This window comes from Palaemon carinicauda, chromosome 1 (assembly GCF_036898095.1).
Source record: "Palaemon carinicauda isolate YSFRI2023 chromosome 1, ASM3689809v2, whole genome shotgun sequence".
Classification (NCBI taxonomy): domain Eukaryota; kingdom Metazoa; phylum Arthropoda; class Malacostraca; order Decapoda; family Palaemonidae; genus Palaemon; species Palaemon carinicauda.
Genome location: NC_090725.1, coordinates 207,575,863 through 207,593,203, shown reverse-complemented (window position 1 = coordinate 207,593,203; position 17,341 = coordinate 207,575,863). Strand labels below are relative to the sequence as shown.

Below are 17,341 nucleotides of genomic sequence, written 5' to 3'. Positions count from 1 at the left end.
AAGACAGCAAAACCTATGTAATAACATTTCTTTGTTATAAAGTCGTTGCTCCTAATTTGATGGGTCACTAAGGTCCTTTACAACAAGTATTCAAAGATACATTAAATAGATTCCCTATTAACAATTACTAACCCAATTACGGTTTGGAGACAAAGACGATAAAGACATCAAGGACCCTAAAATGGACCTGGACACACATACATACTCTGCACTGAAGTGACTGTACTCAGCCCAAAATCTTTAAAATGCTCTACCAACACGCACCATGATTGGCTGACACCATCTCACAGCTGATTCATCTAAACATAACATTAAAGTTGTTAAACAGGCGGTTATTTTCAGTTGGTGAGGGTGTGGGGCTACTCAGCATGAGAGCCTTCGCTTTTGACCTTTTCGACCAAGACTGAGTGGGGTGGTTGGGGAAGGAAGTTTGCTTAAGAGACTCAAGTCTGTATGGTTAGAAAAAATATAAATTACTTTAGAAATAAAGTGATTTGTTCCTATGGTGCATACAAACTCTCGTCCTGTAATCAGGGAGAAAAACTGCTTGGTGGGTTGGAAGTCCTCTCAAGAGTCAAAACTGGATGGTTCATTTTCTCCCCTAGAAGTGATCACCACTTGATCTGTTGAGAAGCAAAGCGATGACCCCAGCAACCTCTTATCGGATTTTCATAGGGATTAAAGGCTAATAGAACTTGGGTTGTACATGCAAGCATGTACCTGATCAAACTAGAGGTAACCTTACCTTAAGGGGATGTCAGTTGGAGACATACCTGGTATGATGATGAATGTGTTGCTATTAGATCTACCATCCTCTTGCTTGTTAAAAGGGATGGGAGAGATACTTCTTTAGATTTTAAGAATGGAGCTCCGAAGTGTAACTTACCAGCAACAGGTCCGATCCAGCTAAGAACGTTTTGATAGCATGGTCCTTAAGAAGGAGGAAAGAATAATAAAAAAGAGAAACCAATCATGCTACCATTCATTCCAGATCTACATCAACAAGTTTCAATAGACGAGATGCATCCTTGTCCTGTGTGGAAGCTGGGGTGATTAAACAACTACTTGAGCATCCACCACAGGTCTAAGCACAAAGGTATCAATAGACTTGTGTTTATACCCTCGCAAGTAAAAAGCCGTGAAGGTAGTTTTCCTTTTCCAGACTTAGGCCTTCAGCACTTGGCCCACTAACAGGTTTCTCTTAAAGGTAAGAGTGAAGCCAATACCCCTGATTTTGTGAGCACTGGTCCTAGATGGAACCTTGACACTCTCGTCAGTAAAGGTGTATGCTCAACGGATCATGTCACAAAGCCAGAAAGAAAGCGCTTCTCAACACTTTTCTTAGATCTACCAGTACAATAGAAAAGTTCTTAACACCCATGGCTGAGTTGTCGGGTCCTTTTCAGATAGCAAAGTAAAGTCATTAAGGGACACCAAAGCATCTCTCATCGACCACCCGACGCCTCTTGAAATGGGGGTATGGAGAAAGATTCAAGCCTGGGGTTATGCACTGCCAGGTTCTGGGTTTGGCCATGATATTAAATACAAAACCGATGGAGACCTTCTATTCCTCAGAATGGGTGACAAAATAAGAGAGACTGTACGACTCGCCAATGCTCTTCGCCGATGCTTAAGGTAGCAGAATGACAGTCTTGAGAGTTAGATCCCTGTCTGATGGCCTCATTAAATGCTCAAACGGAGTACAGGTAAAAGCCTTGAGGACTAAAGTCATGGCCCACTTTGGGGGCCCGTGATCTTTGGTTGGGCAAGACTGGTAGAAGCTTCTCACAAGCACAAACAATTATCACGCAGCCGAGAGGTTTATATCCTTGTCATTTAGACCATACTCAAGATGTACAGTAGCCTTTGACAGCTGGAGCTGAGAGGCGTTTCTCTCGGCAATGGGAAATGAGGATATCGTCATTCTGTGCTAGAGTAACTCTGATCAGAGAAATATCCCTTCTATGACACCAACTACAGAAGATGGCCCACTTACCCTGGAAGACAGCTGCTGAGGACCTCTGGAGGTATCAAGACATTTCCTGTACAGTACCTCGCAAAAAGACTATTGCTCACGGGAGATGCTAGATAGCCACCACCTATAAAGAGCTAAAGACTCCATAGCCTAGTGGTACCTCTGGAGGAGTGGCTGATAGAGAAGTGCTGGTCACTGGGGTAGTTCTCTCAGGACCCAGACCAGAAGAGAGAGCAGATTGCGATACAACTCAACATTAGGCTATCTGAGAGCCACCAGTTATCCTGAGTCCTAGCATAATCAACACTGTTAATTACCAGCTGGATCAGGCTGAATGATGGAAAGGTATACACGTCCACGTGATCCATTGGGTGTTGGAGTGTGTCTTCGATCACCACCCATGGGGCCTGTATAGGGGAAAGAGAATATGAGGAGCTTCTTGTTCTCCTTGGTGGCAAACAGTATGATCCTTTCTTCTACAAGGTGTAAGGACAACTTTGCTCACACATCCAGCCCCTGGCAACTAAGTGTGTCTGCTAGCACCTTCCTCTTGCCCCGACTGTACCTTACCGACAACTCTATGGCATGAAACATCTTCAAGGTATGCATCTGCTTTGTCAGCTCACTAAGAGGGGCTGTAGAAACTGCTCCAATAAAGAGGCCAGGATCAACCAATCGTTGAGATACATCAACAGATAAATCCCTCACGAATGGGCCCATGCTGATACTAAGATGAACACCCAGGGAGCCGTAAACACTCGAAACCACAGAGCATTGAACTGGTACACCGTACCATATAGGGAAAGGGCGAGGTACTTCCGAACGCACTGATAAACAAGCCCTGTAAAGTATGCGTCCTTCTGGTCTAGCGAAAGCATGAAGGCTCCCTCTTTGATAAAAACAGGACGGACGATACTGTTCTCACACTAAACTTTGTTCGTCGCACAAAATTGTTCGGAGAAGAGAGTCATGATTGGCCTCCACCCTCATTTCCCACCAAGAAGAGCAGACTGTAGAAGCCCAAAGAATTGTCTCGAACAATTTCAAGACCGTTCTTCTGCAACATCACATTCACCTCTGCCTGCAAGGCCCTTTCGGTAATGTTGGATGATCCACAGGGCAACTTGATCAGTACTTGATATAAGGGGGGGGGGGGGGGGGCATTCCTGAAAGGTAACAAGTAAATGTTTTGAACGACACTTGCTACCCAAGACTTGGTCATGAGTTTCTGCCAAGTTGCCCTGTGGCGAGACAGGTACCCACCTACTCTTGGCAGCACTTCACTCTCCCTCCCCTTTTCCCATCCCCACCTATGATTGGACAACTGTTATTTGGACTAAATCTATTGATAATTACAAATGTTAATGAGATAAAAACCATTATATGCAGAAAAACTGATGGAACCTAAACTTGCCTCTCCTTACTCAAATATGAAACTAAAGCTAAAGACAAATATTCCTTTATTCAGGAAGCTTTTCCTGTTTCCTTGATGAAAGTAAAATTGTAAACAATTTCTGTAATTTGAGAATTTTTTCTTTTCATTTGCAGAAAGATCCATCAATGCAACATGCACACATGACGAACAGTGCATGCAAGGAGCCAACAACTCGATCTGCGTAAAGTCAGCAAATTCTTCAATAACAGGGAATTGCCAGTGTGACCAAGACTACTGGGCTTACAGCGCTACAAGATGCATTCACAAGATAAGTAAGTACAGTACATTAGTTTATTGCATTGTATATATTGTAAGATGATCCGTGTAATTTCTACCATCAAAATACGATAAAAATATTTCCATTAAAGTTTTTTTTTTTAGTAAAATGCCTTGTCAATAACCGCATACAATCATGACACGTAGGCTATTAATATATGTTCTTAGAAAAGGAAAGCGAAATCTGTAAGCTTTTATCCCATAAATAGCTCTGACCTTTTCGTTTCCTCCCACAATTTACGGGCTGCCTTAATGCAAGAGCCCGTGCTTGCTATTTATCCATAGCAAGTTAATCTACAATCATCATCACCTCCCACAGGCTATAGTGGCTTCGTTTGGTCATGGATTAACAAAAGGATTGTTAACAGCATGTGCAATGTGACTTTTACAGTAAAGGCCCCTCAAGACTTCCAGATTAGACTGATGAACAACGATGACTTCAATTCAGGGGTCAAAACCTATATGATTAGTGAGTACTGATGCAATGTTCTTGATGCTGTCCGACGAACAAGGCTAAAAATACGCTTAAATGTAATTTTCAAATAGACAAACACACACGTGTACCGGAATAAGTGACGACTAAAGAGGAGAAGGAAATGAGGGGGAAAAGAGTTTGCTAGATCATTTGTCTGTACCGAGTAGTAAAAGAGTTTGTTGATGGATGCAATTTTGACTTACAACGCTTCGTGGATAGGCTACATCGCAGTTACCATAAAGGAATGATACCTTTCTTATAATAGTTTCCTTTATCATTATATATTGATGTTCTTCCTAGATTTTTTAAGTTCTGGTTGTTTCCATATCATATTGTCTTTTTATGTTCCAAATTATGACTTTACTACAGCATTAGCATAGGTTGAGTATTTCAGTGCTTACATCCAGTATTGTATTTGGGTATGTTCCGACGTACGTCAAAACACACAGAAACTGATTTCCATTGCAGCCCGAGAATATACTGTAATCTTAGATTAGTTGAAGCAACAGACTAAAAACTAGATATCAGTTATAATTTAAGAGGGAATATAAAGAAGGAGCTATTAATGCAATAGGATGGGCGACTTTGGTAGGAAAAAAGTGAAACACATGGAGTTAAGATCGCAAGATCAATTATGGGGTAAATTAGAATAACCTTCAGGAATGCTTTTCGTATAAACAAAGTCCAAAGTATAGCAAGATCATGAACTATGAAGAAATTTTTAAGTATATTTACAGGACAAGAGACTCGTGTAGGAGCATATAAAGTCTACAAGTTAAAAAAGGATCAAATGATGGAAGGAAAGAACATAATGGATGAAAATTTAGCAGTCAGTTTGAGCAAGGGCTTTGGGGGACACAATCTTTCTACAAGGAATTACTGTAAACAGAAAGAAAGCTATGGAGTTACATGATATGTGTTTGTTTGAATAAAAACGAGTGAGGAACTATGAGGCCTAGGGAAAATTTGCATTTTGAGGGGTACTCTTTCCGAAATTTTTTTTTGTACCTTTTCAAGCTTTTTTAAATCCTCGCATAACCTTGAAGGTAAATGTTATATTAATACCAACATAAACTTGCATCAATATCAAATTTTATTGTTTATAAAATTCTGAACTGTTCCTAATTTTGAGATGGTAACTAAACATTTGCTTTCACTTTTGTAATAAGAAATTAATTCTTCTCCATGAAATTTCGCATAATTTATTCAAACGTCTGCTATCTTTTACTTTCAAAGGAATTAATTGGACATGCAACAAACACCAAAACACGTCTTGATAAAGCGGGAACTTTAATATCTGAGGTCTCGACTCCAGCAATCCTCACTAATGACTTCCAGAACTTCACTTTAAGTTGGTGCAATGGAATCATAAGGTTAGTAGTATTTAAACCTAATCTAACCTAACCTAGCTCAACCCAACCTAACCCAACTTGACCAAACCTAACTTAATAATTGCTTCCTGCCTACATCCACATTTATTGTACTTGTATATTCAAATCTAAAATTATATCTATTTGTATCGTAATCAACAATTCTTTTGCGACAGCAACACAAATAAGAAGTATACCAAAGTATTTTTCCCTTTCAGTGTAGGCAGACAAGGACAACCCCCAGTTCTTTCTTACACTGATCCTTTGCCAATAAAACCAATCACTGGGATAGGATTCTATTCAGTAGCTCCTAACAACCACATCTTCTTCCCACACAATCTTGTCGACCCTTACTTTCCAACGAGTGAATCTACCGGTGGTAAGTTTTTTTATTTTTTTATCTTTTATTATGAAATACACATTCATTGTCATTTGGCAAGTTGTACGCCACTTAAATTTCACTTACGTTTTAATCATGGTCTAGGATATCAATAGACTACGAAATTTATACTTCATAATCATAACTGACAAGAATGACTTGAAAAAAAATTATATCCTACCTTCACTAGGAGTTTCTTTTAAGTTGTAGACAACTATTGCATTCGTTTTACTACTAAAAATGTATATTTTTGTATTTTCACTTTAGAAACAGCTTGTTGTTATAAAAATAATAACTTTGAGAAGAAGAGGGGCTACAGTTCTGCAGTTGACAATCAGCAAAGTTACATAGCGTTGACTAGGGTCAGTACCCAGTTGGGCAACATCCGGTAAACCAGCGGAAGAGGGGACCAGAAGGGAGGAAAAGAAGACTAGAAACAAACCAAGAGACTGCCGAAGATGGAAACAGCTTCCTAGCATAGTGTATTCAACAGTTGCCTAACACACAAAATAAGAGATTATTTAATTACATTCATGAAAATGAAGAGACAACTTTGTAACCTTAATTTTAATATGGTATATAAATTGAAAACAAGTCTAAGAGCATTAGGAACTTCACTGGCTGATATAAACCTCAGAAGAGGAATCTTCCAAAGCTATTCACTACCTCCACTGCTAGCTATAGGTTCCATAATGAAAATGGGATTTGGGAAAACTAGGAAAGGCTACCGACTTCAAATTCATTAGTCTTCCTAGGTTCATGGAGGACCATCAAAGTACATGCAAAATATGCTAAGAGCTGTGACTGCCTTGTATAAAGCCCACATCAAAATGAAGATGTGAAAATACAGTACAATTGTAAATTGCACATTTGCATCTGCAAATATATTAAAGGAAAAAATCGTGCATTATGAAACAATTGAAAATCCAGATGAGAGAAACATCAAAGACATAAAAGAGACATGAAATTAACACCCTGGGAATAGTGGAGGCTGATAACATTAAATGCCAGGTAATGAAAACATACATCAATAGGGGAAACTTCTGATTACGGCAATACTGAAGTTCAAGTTCTGTGCTGGAAACACTGTGAAGCAAATACATGCAGAGGCTGGGCCATTAGTTAGATACTGTGATAGAATAGTAATTTGTACAAAAAAAGGACCTTCAAACAATGAAAAGGAAAACAAGACGACTAATGACTATCCAAGTTTTACTTACCAAGAACTAAGGGTAGAAAAGAATACAGTGTGAAGAACAGTATCAAGATTATGGAAAGAACACAAGGGTAGCGCCATAAGAACAGTACAAAATGAAGGCAATCTCTTCTAGTGAAGAGCTTCCTAAGTGTATGGAAACAATCAAGTGTCATACGAAAGATAACTGGAAATAAAATCATGTGGTCAATACTTGAGGCAGGTTTGGGATATAAGTGGAAATAGTACTGCAGTTGGTAAAAAAAAGAAAAAAAAGAGAGAAGACTTAAGGAACGTTAATGGCAGCCAACACAAGACCAAGCATTATGTATATGATATGTTCAAAATAAAGGAGATGGTCATGAATAATCATCACCTATATGAACTAATCAAGTGATATATGCTCAGACACCGTACCTTGAACTGTTAAATAAATATAAATAAAATATCTCTCTAATAATAGTACATTAGCTATAGCATGGGACACAATATTTAAAAACAAAGGCGTAAGAAAAACCATACAAGTACGAAGATTTACATAAGAAATAAAGAGAACATAGCAAACAAAAGTGGAAGTATTACATATCAACCTAGAAGTACTGAGAATAACTTCATTGGACCTCAAGGGAAATCTAGACTGCCTTAGATAAACAAACCTTGAACAGGACTTGCTCAAGAAAATTGCACTGTTGCCCACAGTAAGAATAATTAGGAAAGTGTTGGAATCCTAAGACAATAGGGTAATTTGGGTGTTCAGTTCAGATCAGAAATGAGATACCAACCTATTCAGGTTATGAGAAGAAGAAATAATAATAACAATAATGATAACAGCTATGATTATTCTCAGTTCAATCTATTTTTTTTTTCTAAATACTGTACTACCGTTTTTACGATTATGAATACAAAGTGACCAAGACCATTTGACAAGGGGACTTGTACTTTAGGAGACAAGGGGACTTGTACTTTAGGAAGGCACACGCAAGTTTCTATCACTGTTGAAAGTTTATTGACGAAAAAGACCCCTATCAATGGCCAATATTCTGTTGAGCCTTTTTAACAGTAAATTCATGATTGGAATTGGTTAAAGTACTAAAAATATTTCTGAACCTCTGACTTACAGAAACCAGAGAACACTGTTATTAGACATTAGACTCAATATGGATACTTTGAGGGGCATAAGCACACGATTTTCATTAAAAAAAAAAGAAGAAAAAAAATCACAAGAAAAGTTGAGCAGGCATGACCCTGTTCTTAGGTTAATTTTGATGCTGTTTTAATTATCGTCAGATATCTGCTCCCATGTTGGCCAATTTGGAAAATAATATAAAATGAGTTTAAAGCGCTGGCTTGACTTTTACTTTTCTTACATTTTTCTTATTCTTCATTATCACTCTTAATATCTTAACTTTGGCATCAGCCAATAAATTCTGTTATCTGGAGCATAAAAGTATATTTACTTAGTTAATTTTTTTTTTTTCATAATTAGTAAACTGTATTTCATCAAGGTGCCTACCTTTCTATCAACAGTTGTTCGCACAAATGGTTATGACTATCACAAAGTGAAGCTTCTGCCAAGCGGAGCTCCTACGACCAGCATCAATTTCACCTTCGAGTGTAAGGCGCCTAGAGACTGCAAGGTTATTTTCGGACAGCTTTCAAATGACTACCCTTACTACAATATTAGTTAGTACCCTTTACACAGTATTCACTATTCTAATTCCAGTATCAATTTTTTGGGGGAGATTGAAGGTACACTTGGAAATCATGGTAAGTTCCTAACCAAAATCACTTGTGTAATAAAATATGTTCTACGATACGTCCATATGTAATAATACAGTGGTGCTGCTGGTAAGCCAAGTGTTATGCTAAGTACATAAAAAAAATTCCTCTTGATCATGGGTTGAAGTACAATACTGTATTAAGCATGAATATGAAAGATATCAAAGTTTTTATTTATTACTAAATATGGATATCTTCACTTTTTTCTAATAATTTATAAAAGTGTCTTCCTTTATCATGTTAAATAATTTACATTAAAAGGAATCTCTAATTCTTCATGACAGGACCTTCCCAGACATATTAATTTTTTGTCTCTGGCATCAGGCAACATCCATAAATTCAAGAATTTGGCCACAATGTCTGTTGCTGTATGGTACAACTGGTGATAACATCTAATTATATAGTCAGGTCAATTGACAAATGGCAGCAAAAGACCTTGGCTAGTACAATGGTAACGAGTTCGCCTTGCATGGCAGGAAATCGATCCCCGCCCAGGATTGTGAGTTTAAGCTGTTTACTGGGGAGGCCACTGCTGAGGTTGGGCACCACAGTGGGCGGTTGCGCTTGCCCGGCTGACATTCTGGTGATCGTCTATTCTAATGAAACTGGAACTGGAACCAGACATCTTTACATAGTACCAAAACTACTTTAAAATGGTATTCTTACATTGGTTTTTAGCAAAAGTCAGTCAGTTTCATCAGACAAGCAATGGAGAACCTAGAAATGCCAGATGAGTGCCGTAAAAGCATAAGAGATCAAATTTTAAGAAGAATGATCCAATACAACACAATACAGTATTGTACTCAACTTACTCATAATGTCAGCTGGAGGGAAAACTCACGCTTAGATAAGATTTTGCTGTTAGAGTTTTTGCAAATAAGTTCCATATCTCTGCATTTTGTGTTTGATTGAATTAGATATTTTTTTTTTTTACAATTTGTATAAATTTTTCGTTAACAGTAACTTGCAACATTAACATCTGGATTCATGATTGAAAAATTATATTCTATTCTTCTAGCACAATCTTACTTTATTCAATAATACTTATTTGAATACTAAGCTACTGCATGTAATTTAATAATTTTTATCTGTTTAGCTAAAGTTGTCTGTGGAAAAAAATAGTAAAAGAAAGAACAAAAGCTTAACTTTTCCTTATCAAATTATGTTGTATATGTCCATCATCAATGCTTAATAATATGCATTAAGATGGCTTCCCATGGTTTTGTTAGCAAATACACATGGATTGTTATCATGGTCCCTCTCAATTCAAAAGTATGTTTCAATGGTTGTCCAACACGTTATCAGTTTAAAGGGCAAAATTAAACTCACTGTTAGTTCAAGGGGAAAATCCAGACAAAACTTGGCTAGTTGATTTATAGTGGGGATGATGACAATAATGACATTCCTTCACCTTAAGAAAATTCGGAGCCTTTGTATATTAGCGGTCAGTTCCTCCGGCATGCACTAAAAATAGACCTCAACTAACGTAAACATCCCTCCCCTAACCTAACCTGCAAGCCTCCTGCAACACCCCCCCCCCCTTACACTACAGTATTTTTGGTCAGCTGTCATCATACATAGACCCGGAAAATTCATATAATCAGACAACTTTCAATAGTGATGAGCTCCATAAGCTCTTGACATCACTAGGTTCCTTTGTTAAAGTTCAGAGGTCATGGGAATCCTCTCACAAAAGCAGAAATCCTGGTCCTACCCTCCCCATAAGCAAACCTAACTTCACTCCCCAAGTTGAGTCTACTGTTCAATATTTTTTTTCAGTAAGGGTTCTGAAAGTTTGCGGCACACAACAACTTCGAAACCCTTTCTTCTTCTTTGTCTACATCTCACAGAGCCTAAAATTCTATAATAATTTTAGACCCCTTTGCTGCTATACTCTTGCAAATAGACACTCCTCATTGCTCCATAAGGCAACCAGATGGAAAAGCAGAAGACCAAGTTTTAATCTGGATTGTAATATACGTCCACTTGCATAAAGTAATCGGTCCTAAAAAACCTCATATTACTTATGTGGATGGCATGGCATATCATATGATTCCCTTAAGTTCTAATGGGGGGAAAGAAGTTTCAACCAGAGGAAGTTATTTTCATTATGTTTCAAATGACAATGTACAACTTTATTTCTAGTGTCGTAGAAGAGAAATTTACAAAACATTTAATTTTTTGTTAATTGACCTGCTTGGCTGAAACTGTCATTTGGACCCTCTGAGGCCTTGTCAGCCTTTCTGTGTTTTGTGATTAAGAGAAGATAACAGATATATTTCTATGGGAATGGAGGCTGGAGAGACGAGCTTGCATGGTAAGAAGAGTCGAGACAAGATGAGATCTGGGCTTGACGAGCACTGGGCGAGGTATACTCCAAAGAGGAAGAGCGGGAAATGGCCGAATCCAATTCTCGCCAAAAGGGAATCCCACAAAAGGGAGACAAACATGTAAAGGAAGTCTCTTCCCTGGACGGGAAAGGTGACCAACTGCTGCCGCTGTCAGAGATTCTCCCCGCAAGCAGGAAGATTGCCGAACAGTGGTTGGTGAAGGGACTTCTCCTCAGAAGGGAAAATTCCAACACCTGGAAGAGAACCTCTGCCCACCAACTCTGCTTCATCTCAATGAGATCTATCTCAAATTGAAAGTCGACATATAGTAATGGCAGAAAAACAAAGCCAAAGCTAGCTTCTGGGTTCCCTTCGAAGGGGTTACCCGAAAAACTCCGAGGACTTCTGAAAAGCTACTGCTTCGGTGGTCCGGAACTGCCGCAGGCACAGGCGAAGAAGATGGAGACTGGCAAGACCATCTGACTATGCACTCCTTATGTCGGCTGCTAGCGCTGAGGAAAAACAAAAAGAAAATGAAAATTCCCCCTGGGAGGACAACCTAACCAGCGGACGGAAGAGGTCTCCCATGAGAGACGCATTTCTGGGTTGGCCCCGTGGCGCTTCCAGCAAAGAGGAGCAAGACCGAAGTCCAGCCCTGGGTAGGCAGCAAGCTATCTTCCCTCTGATGAACTCGCAGAGAGAAAGTGACGTCAACATCCGAATGGAGGAGAATTCACACAAGACGACTTCCCTGAGACAGAGGCAGGGTTGCTCACTAAGAGGAGTGGGGGAGGTCAACAGCCTACAGGACGTCCGACGTCAAAGGAGAAGAGACCGAAGAGAAGGTTTCTATGTCCTTGGGAATACCGCACCACGCTGACACTAAAAAATAGCAACATTCACACTATAATAAAATAAAAGTATGTTTATTTATATATACATATATATATATATATATATATATATATATATATATATATATATATATATATATATATATATGTATATATATACACTATAAATTTATATACAATTTACAAACATGTTTAAATACAAATTTAAACACAAGAAAAAAATCCATAGAAAAAGTCAAAGGCCAGTAAAAGTCAAAGGCCAGTGGGGTGGCCGGCTGCTCTGGGTACCCCTCCTCATCCCCCACTGATGGGGCAATTCCACCTCACTATAAAGTCTTATGGTTAGTTCAGAATTGCTGAAAGGATAATCCCTAATGAATATCTCCAGGTTTGTATACGCTATGTTAGATAAAATACAAATTACTTCCAAATTTGTCATATCAATTGCTTCGCTTACTTTGGGGTTAAAATTATTGACTAGTAGTTGCTCAAGTAGAGAGTAGAACTTGAATTGATGTCTTGAGGTCTTTTTCTAGAAATACTCAAGCTACCATGTTTTGGTCAAACGCTTCAACCTCAGAGTTGACAATAAGGATGCCCTTTAGCTCAAGGGATAGAACGACAGAAATCCATTATAGTAGACGTTCCAGAAGGATTGCCAGCTGGACTCAAAAATCTTATCAGAGATCGCTAAGTAAAATACTTTCCCACTTTTTCTCCAATTGTGAAAGCCTTCAGGTGCTAGGTGGGGTCAAAGAAGATTACCAAATCTCTCTAACTTCCAATACTTCCTTGTCAAAGAAACCAGTTTTGTATTCAAACTATCTTATCAGTACAACGACTACTTAGATGCTACAGCTAGAAATTGGGAAATTTCTCGAGAAGCATTTGATAAAACTGATCATAAACCCTTCCCCAGGGTTTTACAACAGGTTATTCCTAATCACCAAAGCTCAGAAGGTTGGAGACCAATTCCAGTTGTCTCAGCCCTCAACAATTAACTGTGCTCACAAAGTTTTTGGTGGAAACTCCACTCCCTCAACAGTTCTGGGGGCAATCAAGCAAAAATATTAGATATTCTAAAAGGACCTCTCAGATGCTATTTCCACATTCTCATTCATCTCGATTCAAAGAAATACACTTTGTTTCATCAACAGATCGAAGGTATATCAATTTGAGTGCTTATATTTGGGAAAAGGACCGACCCAGAGGTATTCACCAGAATGATGTTTCCCCATCTCGAGATAGTTAAGATTATTGAACTTAGAGTTCTCCTGTACTGTATATGGACAACTGGCCAATTTTAAAATGATTCCAGTTCAATGAGTATGGTTAGTTAGGTTGTTGGAGTGATTGGGGATCCTGGTCAATTTCAAAAAGTCCCTCTTGGATCAAACTCCGAAGATTTTATAATTAGAAATGATAATAGCAACAGTTCCTTCTCAGGATTTTGTGTGAAGAAGAGGATCCAGTCCTTTCTTCTTTTGCTACAATAGATTAAAACATCGAAGCCCATGTTGATGTGCATGTGGATGAAGCTTCCAGGAATCATAGCCTACTTATAGAAATTCATCAAACTGGGCTGCCGGAAAATGAGCGTCTATATTTCATCTCAAGATGTCGTCACTATTCCAAAGATGGAAAACTAACTTCTGCCACTAAATTGGTGGGATGATTCCAGATGGCTTTCTCAAAGAGTCTCTTTGGATTTGAAAATCCCAGACCTATCTTTCCGTAGATGTTTCACAGGAAGGGTAATGAGCAACTCTCATTTACATCTCTCAGGGAAATGGAATCCACAGAGAAAAAATAAGATATCAATTCCCAAGAGTTCCTAGCAATATTCAAAACTCTTCAAGATCAGGAACTACTAGTGGAATGAAAGACAGTGTCGGTGTTTTTGGATAATAGAATGGTACTAGACTATGTTAGGAACCAAGTTGGTACAAGACCTCTATCCCTGTACCAAATAGCAAAAGTAATGTTATCATGGACGAGTCTAAAAGGCACCATACTGCTTCTGCAGCATTCCGAGGAAATTGAATGTATTCGCAGCAGAACTAAGCCGGAAAAGTCGGATTTTACCAAATGAATGACCACTGCAACTGTTGACTTGGCAAGAGATTTGAAACTGGTGGAGTGGCCTGAGTGTAGATATGTTTGCAATATCACTGAACAAAATGATATAAAGTTTTTTGTTCACCTGTGCCAGATCCCTTAGTTTGGAAGGTAGATGCACTGTTTCAAGATTGATGAAATCTGGATCTTACATCTTCACACTGTTTGTGATGATTCCGCATATGTTAAATTAATTCAGGATCTCTGCAAACGGCAGTATGGTAATAATGGCGCCTTTCTGGGCACATAGGGAATGGTTCACAGATCTGTATCCCATAGTGTTGGAGCTTCACAGAGAGTTGCCATATAGAGTCAATCTGTTCAAAACCAATCTCAAAAGTGATCCATCCAAACCCATCTATGCTACATCTGACAGTATGAAGACTATCCACCATATCCATAAAAAAGGGGGTGGGTTTGAATCCCTCTAGACTGTTTATTATAGGTTCTTAAAGAAAGGCCCAACACTCGTGCACCATTCAAACATCAGCAGAGTGGAAATTCGACTGTGTTCCAGGCTTCAAATTTGACTTAAAAAGTACTGTACCAAATTCATTATTTGTTGGAAAATATATTGATATTCATGGTATCTTAATATATGAGAATACTTAATTATTTTCAGATAATGTATATTAAAATGTAGCATTTAACAATAAAAAAAAAATATTAAAAAGTGTCAAATATTCAAAGTAGGCCACACTTTTCAGTTTGTGGAAGGTCCCCATGTGGCTCAGGACTCAATTTGATTAAACTGGTCACATAGGCTTAAATTCAACCTTGATTAAGGACCATTTCCTTAAGACTTTGCCTGTGAATATAAAACTCTAAAACTCATTTGTTGGACTTGATGACTGATGCTTTCCTGAGGAATATACATAGTTCATCCTTATGCATCACTCTACCAAAGTTCTTTTACAAGAAAATAGGAAGAAAATATTAACCTGATTCATAACTTTCTTTCAGAGAGAAAATGTAAAACTAAAAAACAGAAAATAATGCAGTTGTGGCCAAAATGTTGCAACAAAGAATCTTTGAATTCCACTAATCTATTAGTATGTAAAACACTGTAAATTCTAACCCACTAAGTAGAAGTATGAGCGCAAAATTACATTCTTAATGCAAATATAAGCAATACCAAAATGCCCTTTTTTCAGAAAATAAATCTTACATTTAAAAATCTGAAGCACTTTCATATTTGCTAATATACTGTATTACTCGAGAGCTATATGTAGATGAGATCATGGTGAGGGGCAGGTGGAGAGTGTTTGGGCATGCTCTTCACTCTCCCCAAGATAGATTAGTTCACCAAACTTTCAACTGGGCTCCACAAGGCACTAGAAGAGTTGGAAGTCCCAGGCCTACATGGCTGACGACTATAAAGCGTGAAGTAGATGATGATGAATGGAGAAGTATAGATTTAAAAGCTCAAGATAGAGACGACTGGCAAAATCTAACCGAGGCTATTTGCGTCAATAGGCGTAGGAGATTATGATGAGTTTCAGTTATAGATATCTTAGTACAGTATACATAAGTCGAAGGAAAATTAAGCCATTTCCTTCTTGAATTCTTTTTAGCTATGATTAATTTTCTCTTTACCTTCAGTTTATGGATCTTATACTAATACTCGGGTATCACTCTGGGGTAGTGTCATAAGGAACTGGATAAAGGAAGTAGCCATTAGCGGGATTGTTTCCAGTGCAGAATTCAGGAAATTTTGGATATCTATCGAAGGTCGTACATTCAAGTGAGTATCTGTTTAGATTTCATGTTACAGAAGCATTACACATTGTAATATTCATTAACTACCAATAACTTTAACACTATCATTTCCATTATTGCAATAAATGGATCACTATGATAAGTAATCACAATCCCTCTAATGGTACCACCTAATCATTAAGAAAACAACATTTTTTTCCAGGATTGGCAAAGGTGATGACCCCACTCCCATTATAAACTGGACAGAAAGTTTTGATGTGAATTTTACTCACGTGAGCATCAATAACTATGGTGGGGACCTCGGTTATTTCAGGATTTTATCACACAGGCAGTTCCATGACTATCCCAATGGCGGATATGTGTGATTCAACATGGAAATCTTGAAATGACTGTAACAGTTATACTTCATCATTGTAGGCCACAGAGTACAGCAGAATCCCACAGTAACTGAACCTGTTAATGAAAAGCATCTGTTATCAAAGAAAGTATGAACACTAAACCATGACCTTCTTTTTCAAAACAAACACCATTAATAACCTTGTTTCAAGCATAAAAATATTTGCCTGCTGGAAAACACTTGGTAACAAACAAAATTTACACCTTGGATCTACCATTATATTCATTTGACATAGACATATTCATAAGGGATTAAGCTGAGGATTGATAAGGATATAAGCTGATCATATGTAATTCACATTCCAAGTAGCAGAGAAGTTGCACAATATGATGTTATAAAAAATGCACTGAAGCACTATATATAAGTTATAATTATGTGATTGATGTAACAAACATAATGACTGATTAAATCAAATATATGTCAAAAATTATCCTTGAAACAATGAGAGCAATTAAATATCCTGAGAAATAGTAAGTCTTCCGTAGAACCTTTAATCTCTATCACTACTAAAATGTAAACCAGCCTGAGCTAGTTTCTCACATGAATTGATATATAGCACCTTCAACTGTCCAGATCATCAAGATCAGTTTAAGAAAGATTTTTATAATAAAATCTATTATTTTGATACATGTACAGCACAATGCTCATATTTCTGATGAGTAAGCTTTTCAAACTTTTTTTCTCTCCATGCGTTATACCATACCCTATAAAACCTAAGTGTAGGAACGTTGGGCAACTTTGTGGGATTGAAATTGCACCCTTTGGTTCAGTATCTCACCTTACCACTTGCATTTCACACTACTGAAGTTGACATAGACGGCTAGGTAAACATACCAAACCACTCAACAAAGGAAGGAGGGAGAGATAACAGTGAAGTACCTAAATAATAACTTTCAGAAAAAGATTAGTTCATCTTGACGAATGTTACCATATAATTTAATTATATTGCTGAATACTCACTATCTTGGTTGTGGTTAAGTGGTAACCACAAAACCAAAGCTAAATCCTTAAATTCTCCCATGTTAATCAACCAAACTTA

General features: G+C 37.9%; 1 protein-coding gene and 1 pseudogene across 1 annotated transcript in view; both read left to right on the top strand.

The window, feature by feature from the left end:
* Window positions 1-16,610, top strand: part of LOC137637927 (uncharacterized) — a 22,205-nt gene extending 5,595 nt beyond the window's left edge. Inside the window, exons 4-10 of the mRNA XM_068370038.1 lie at window positions 3,524-3,682; window positions 4,006-4,156; window positions 5,403-5,534; window positions 5,750-5,910; window positions 8,633-8,788; window positions 15,789-15,930; window positions 16,108-16,610. Of these exons, the coding sequence (XP_068226139.1) occupies window positions 3,524-3,682; window positions 4,006-4,156; window positions 5,403-5,534; window positions 5,750-5,910; window positions 8,633-8,788; window positions 15,789-15,930; window positions 16,108-16,270 (1,064 nt within the window). The 3' untranslated portion in view covers window positions 16,271-16,610. The remainder of the gene's footprint in view (window positions 1-3,523; window positions 3,683-4,005; window positions 4,157-5,402; window positions 5,535-5,749; window positions 5,911-8,632; window positions 8,789-15,788; window positions 15,931-16,107) is intronic.
* LOC137637915 (uncharacterized) overlaps window positions 16,291-17,341 on the top strand; it is a 36,021-nt pseudogene continuing 34,970 nt past the window's right edge.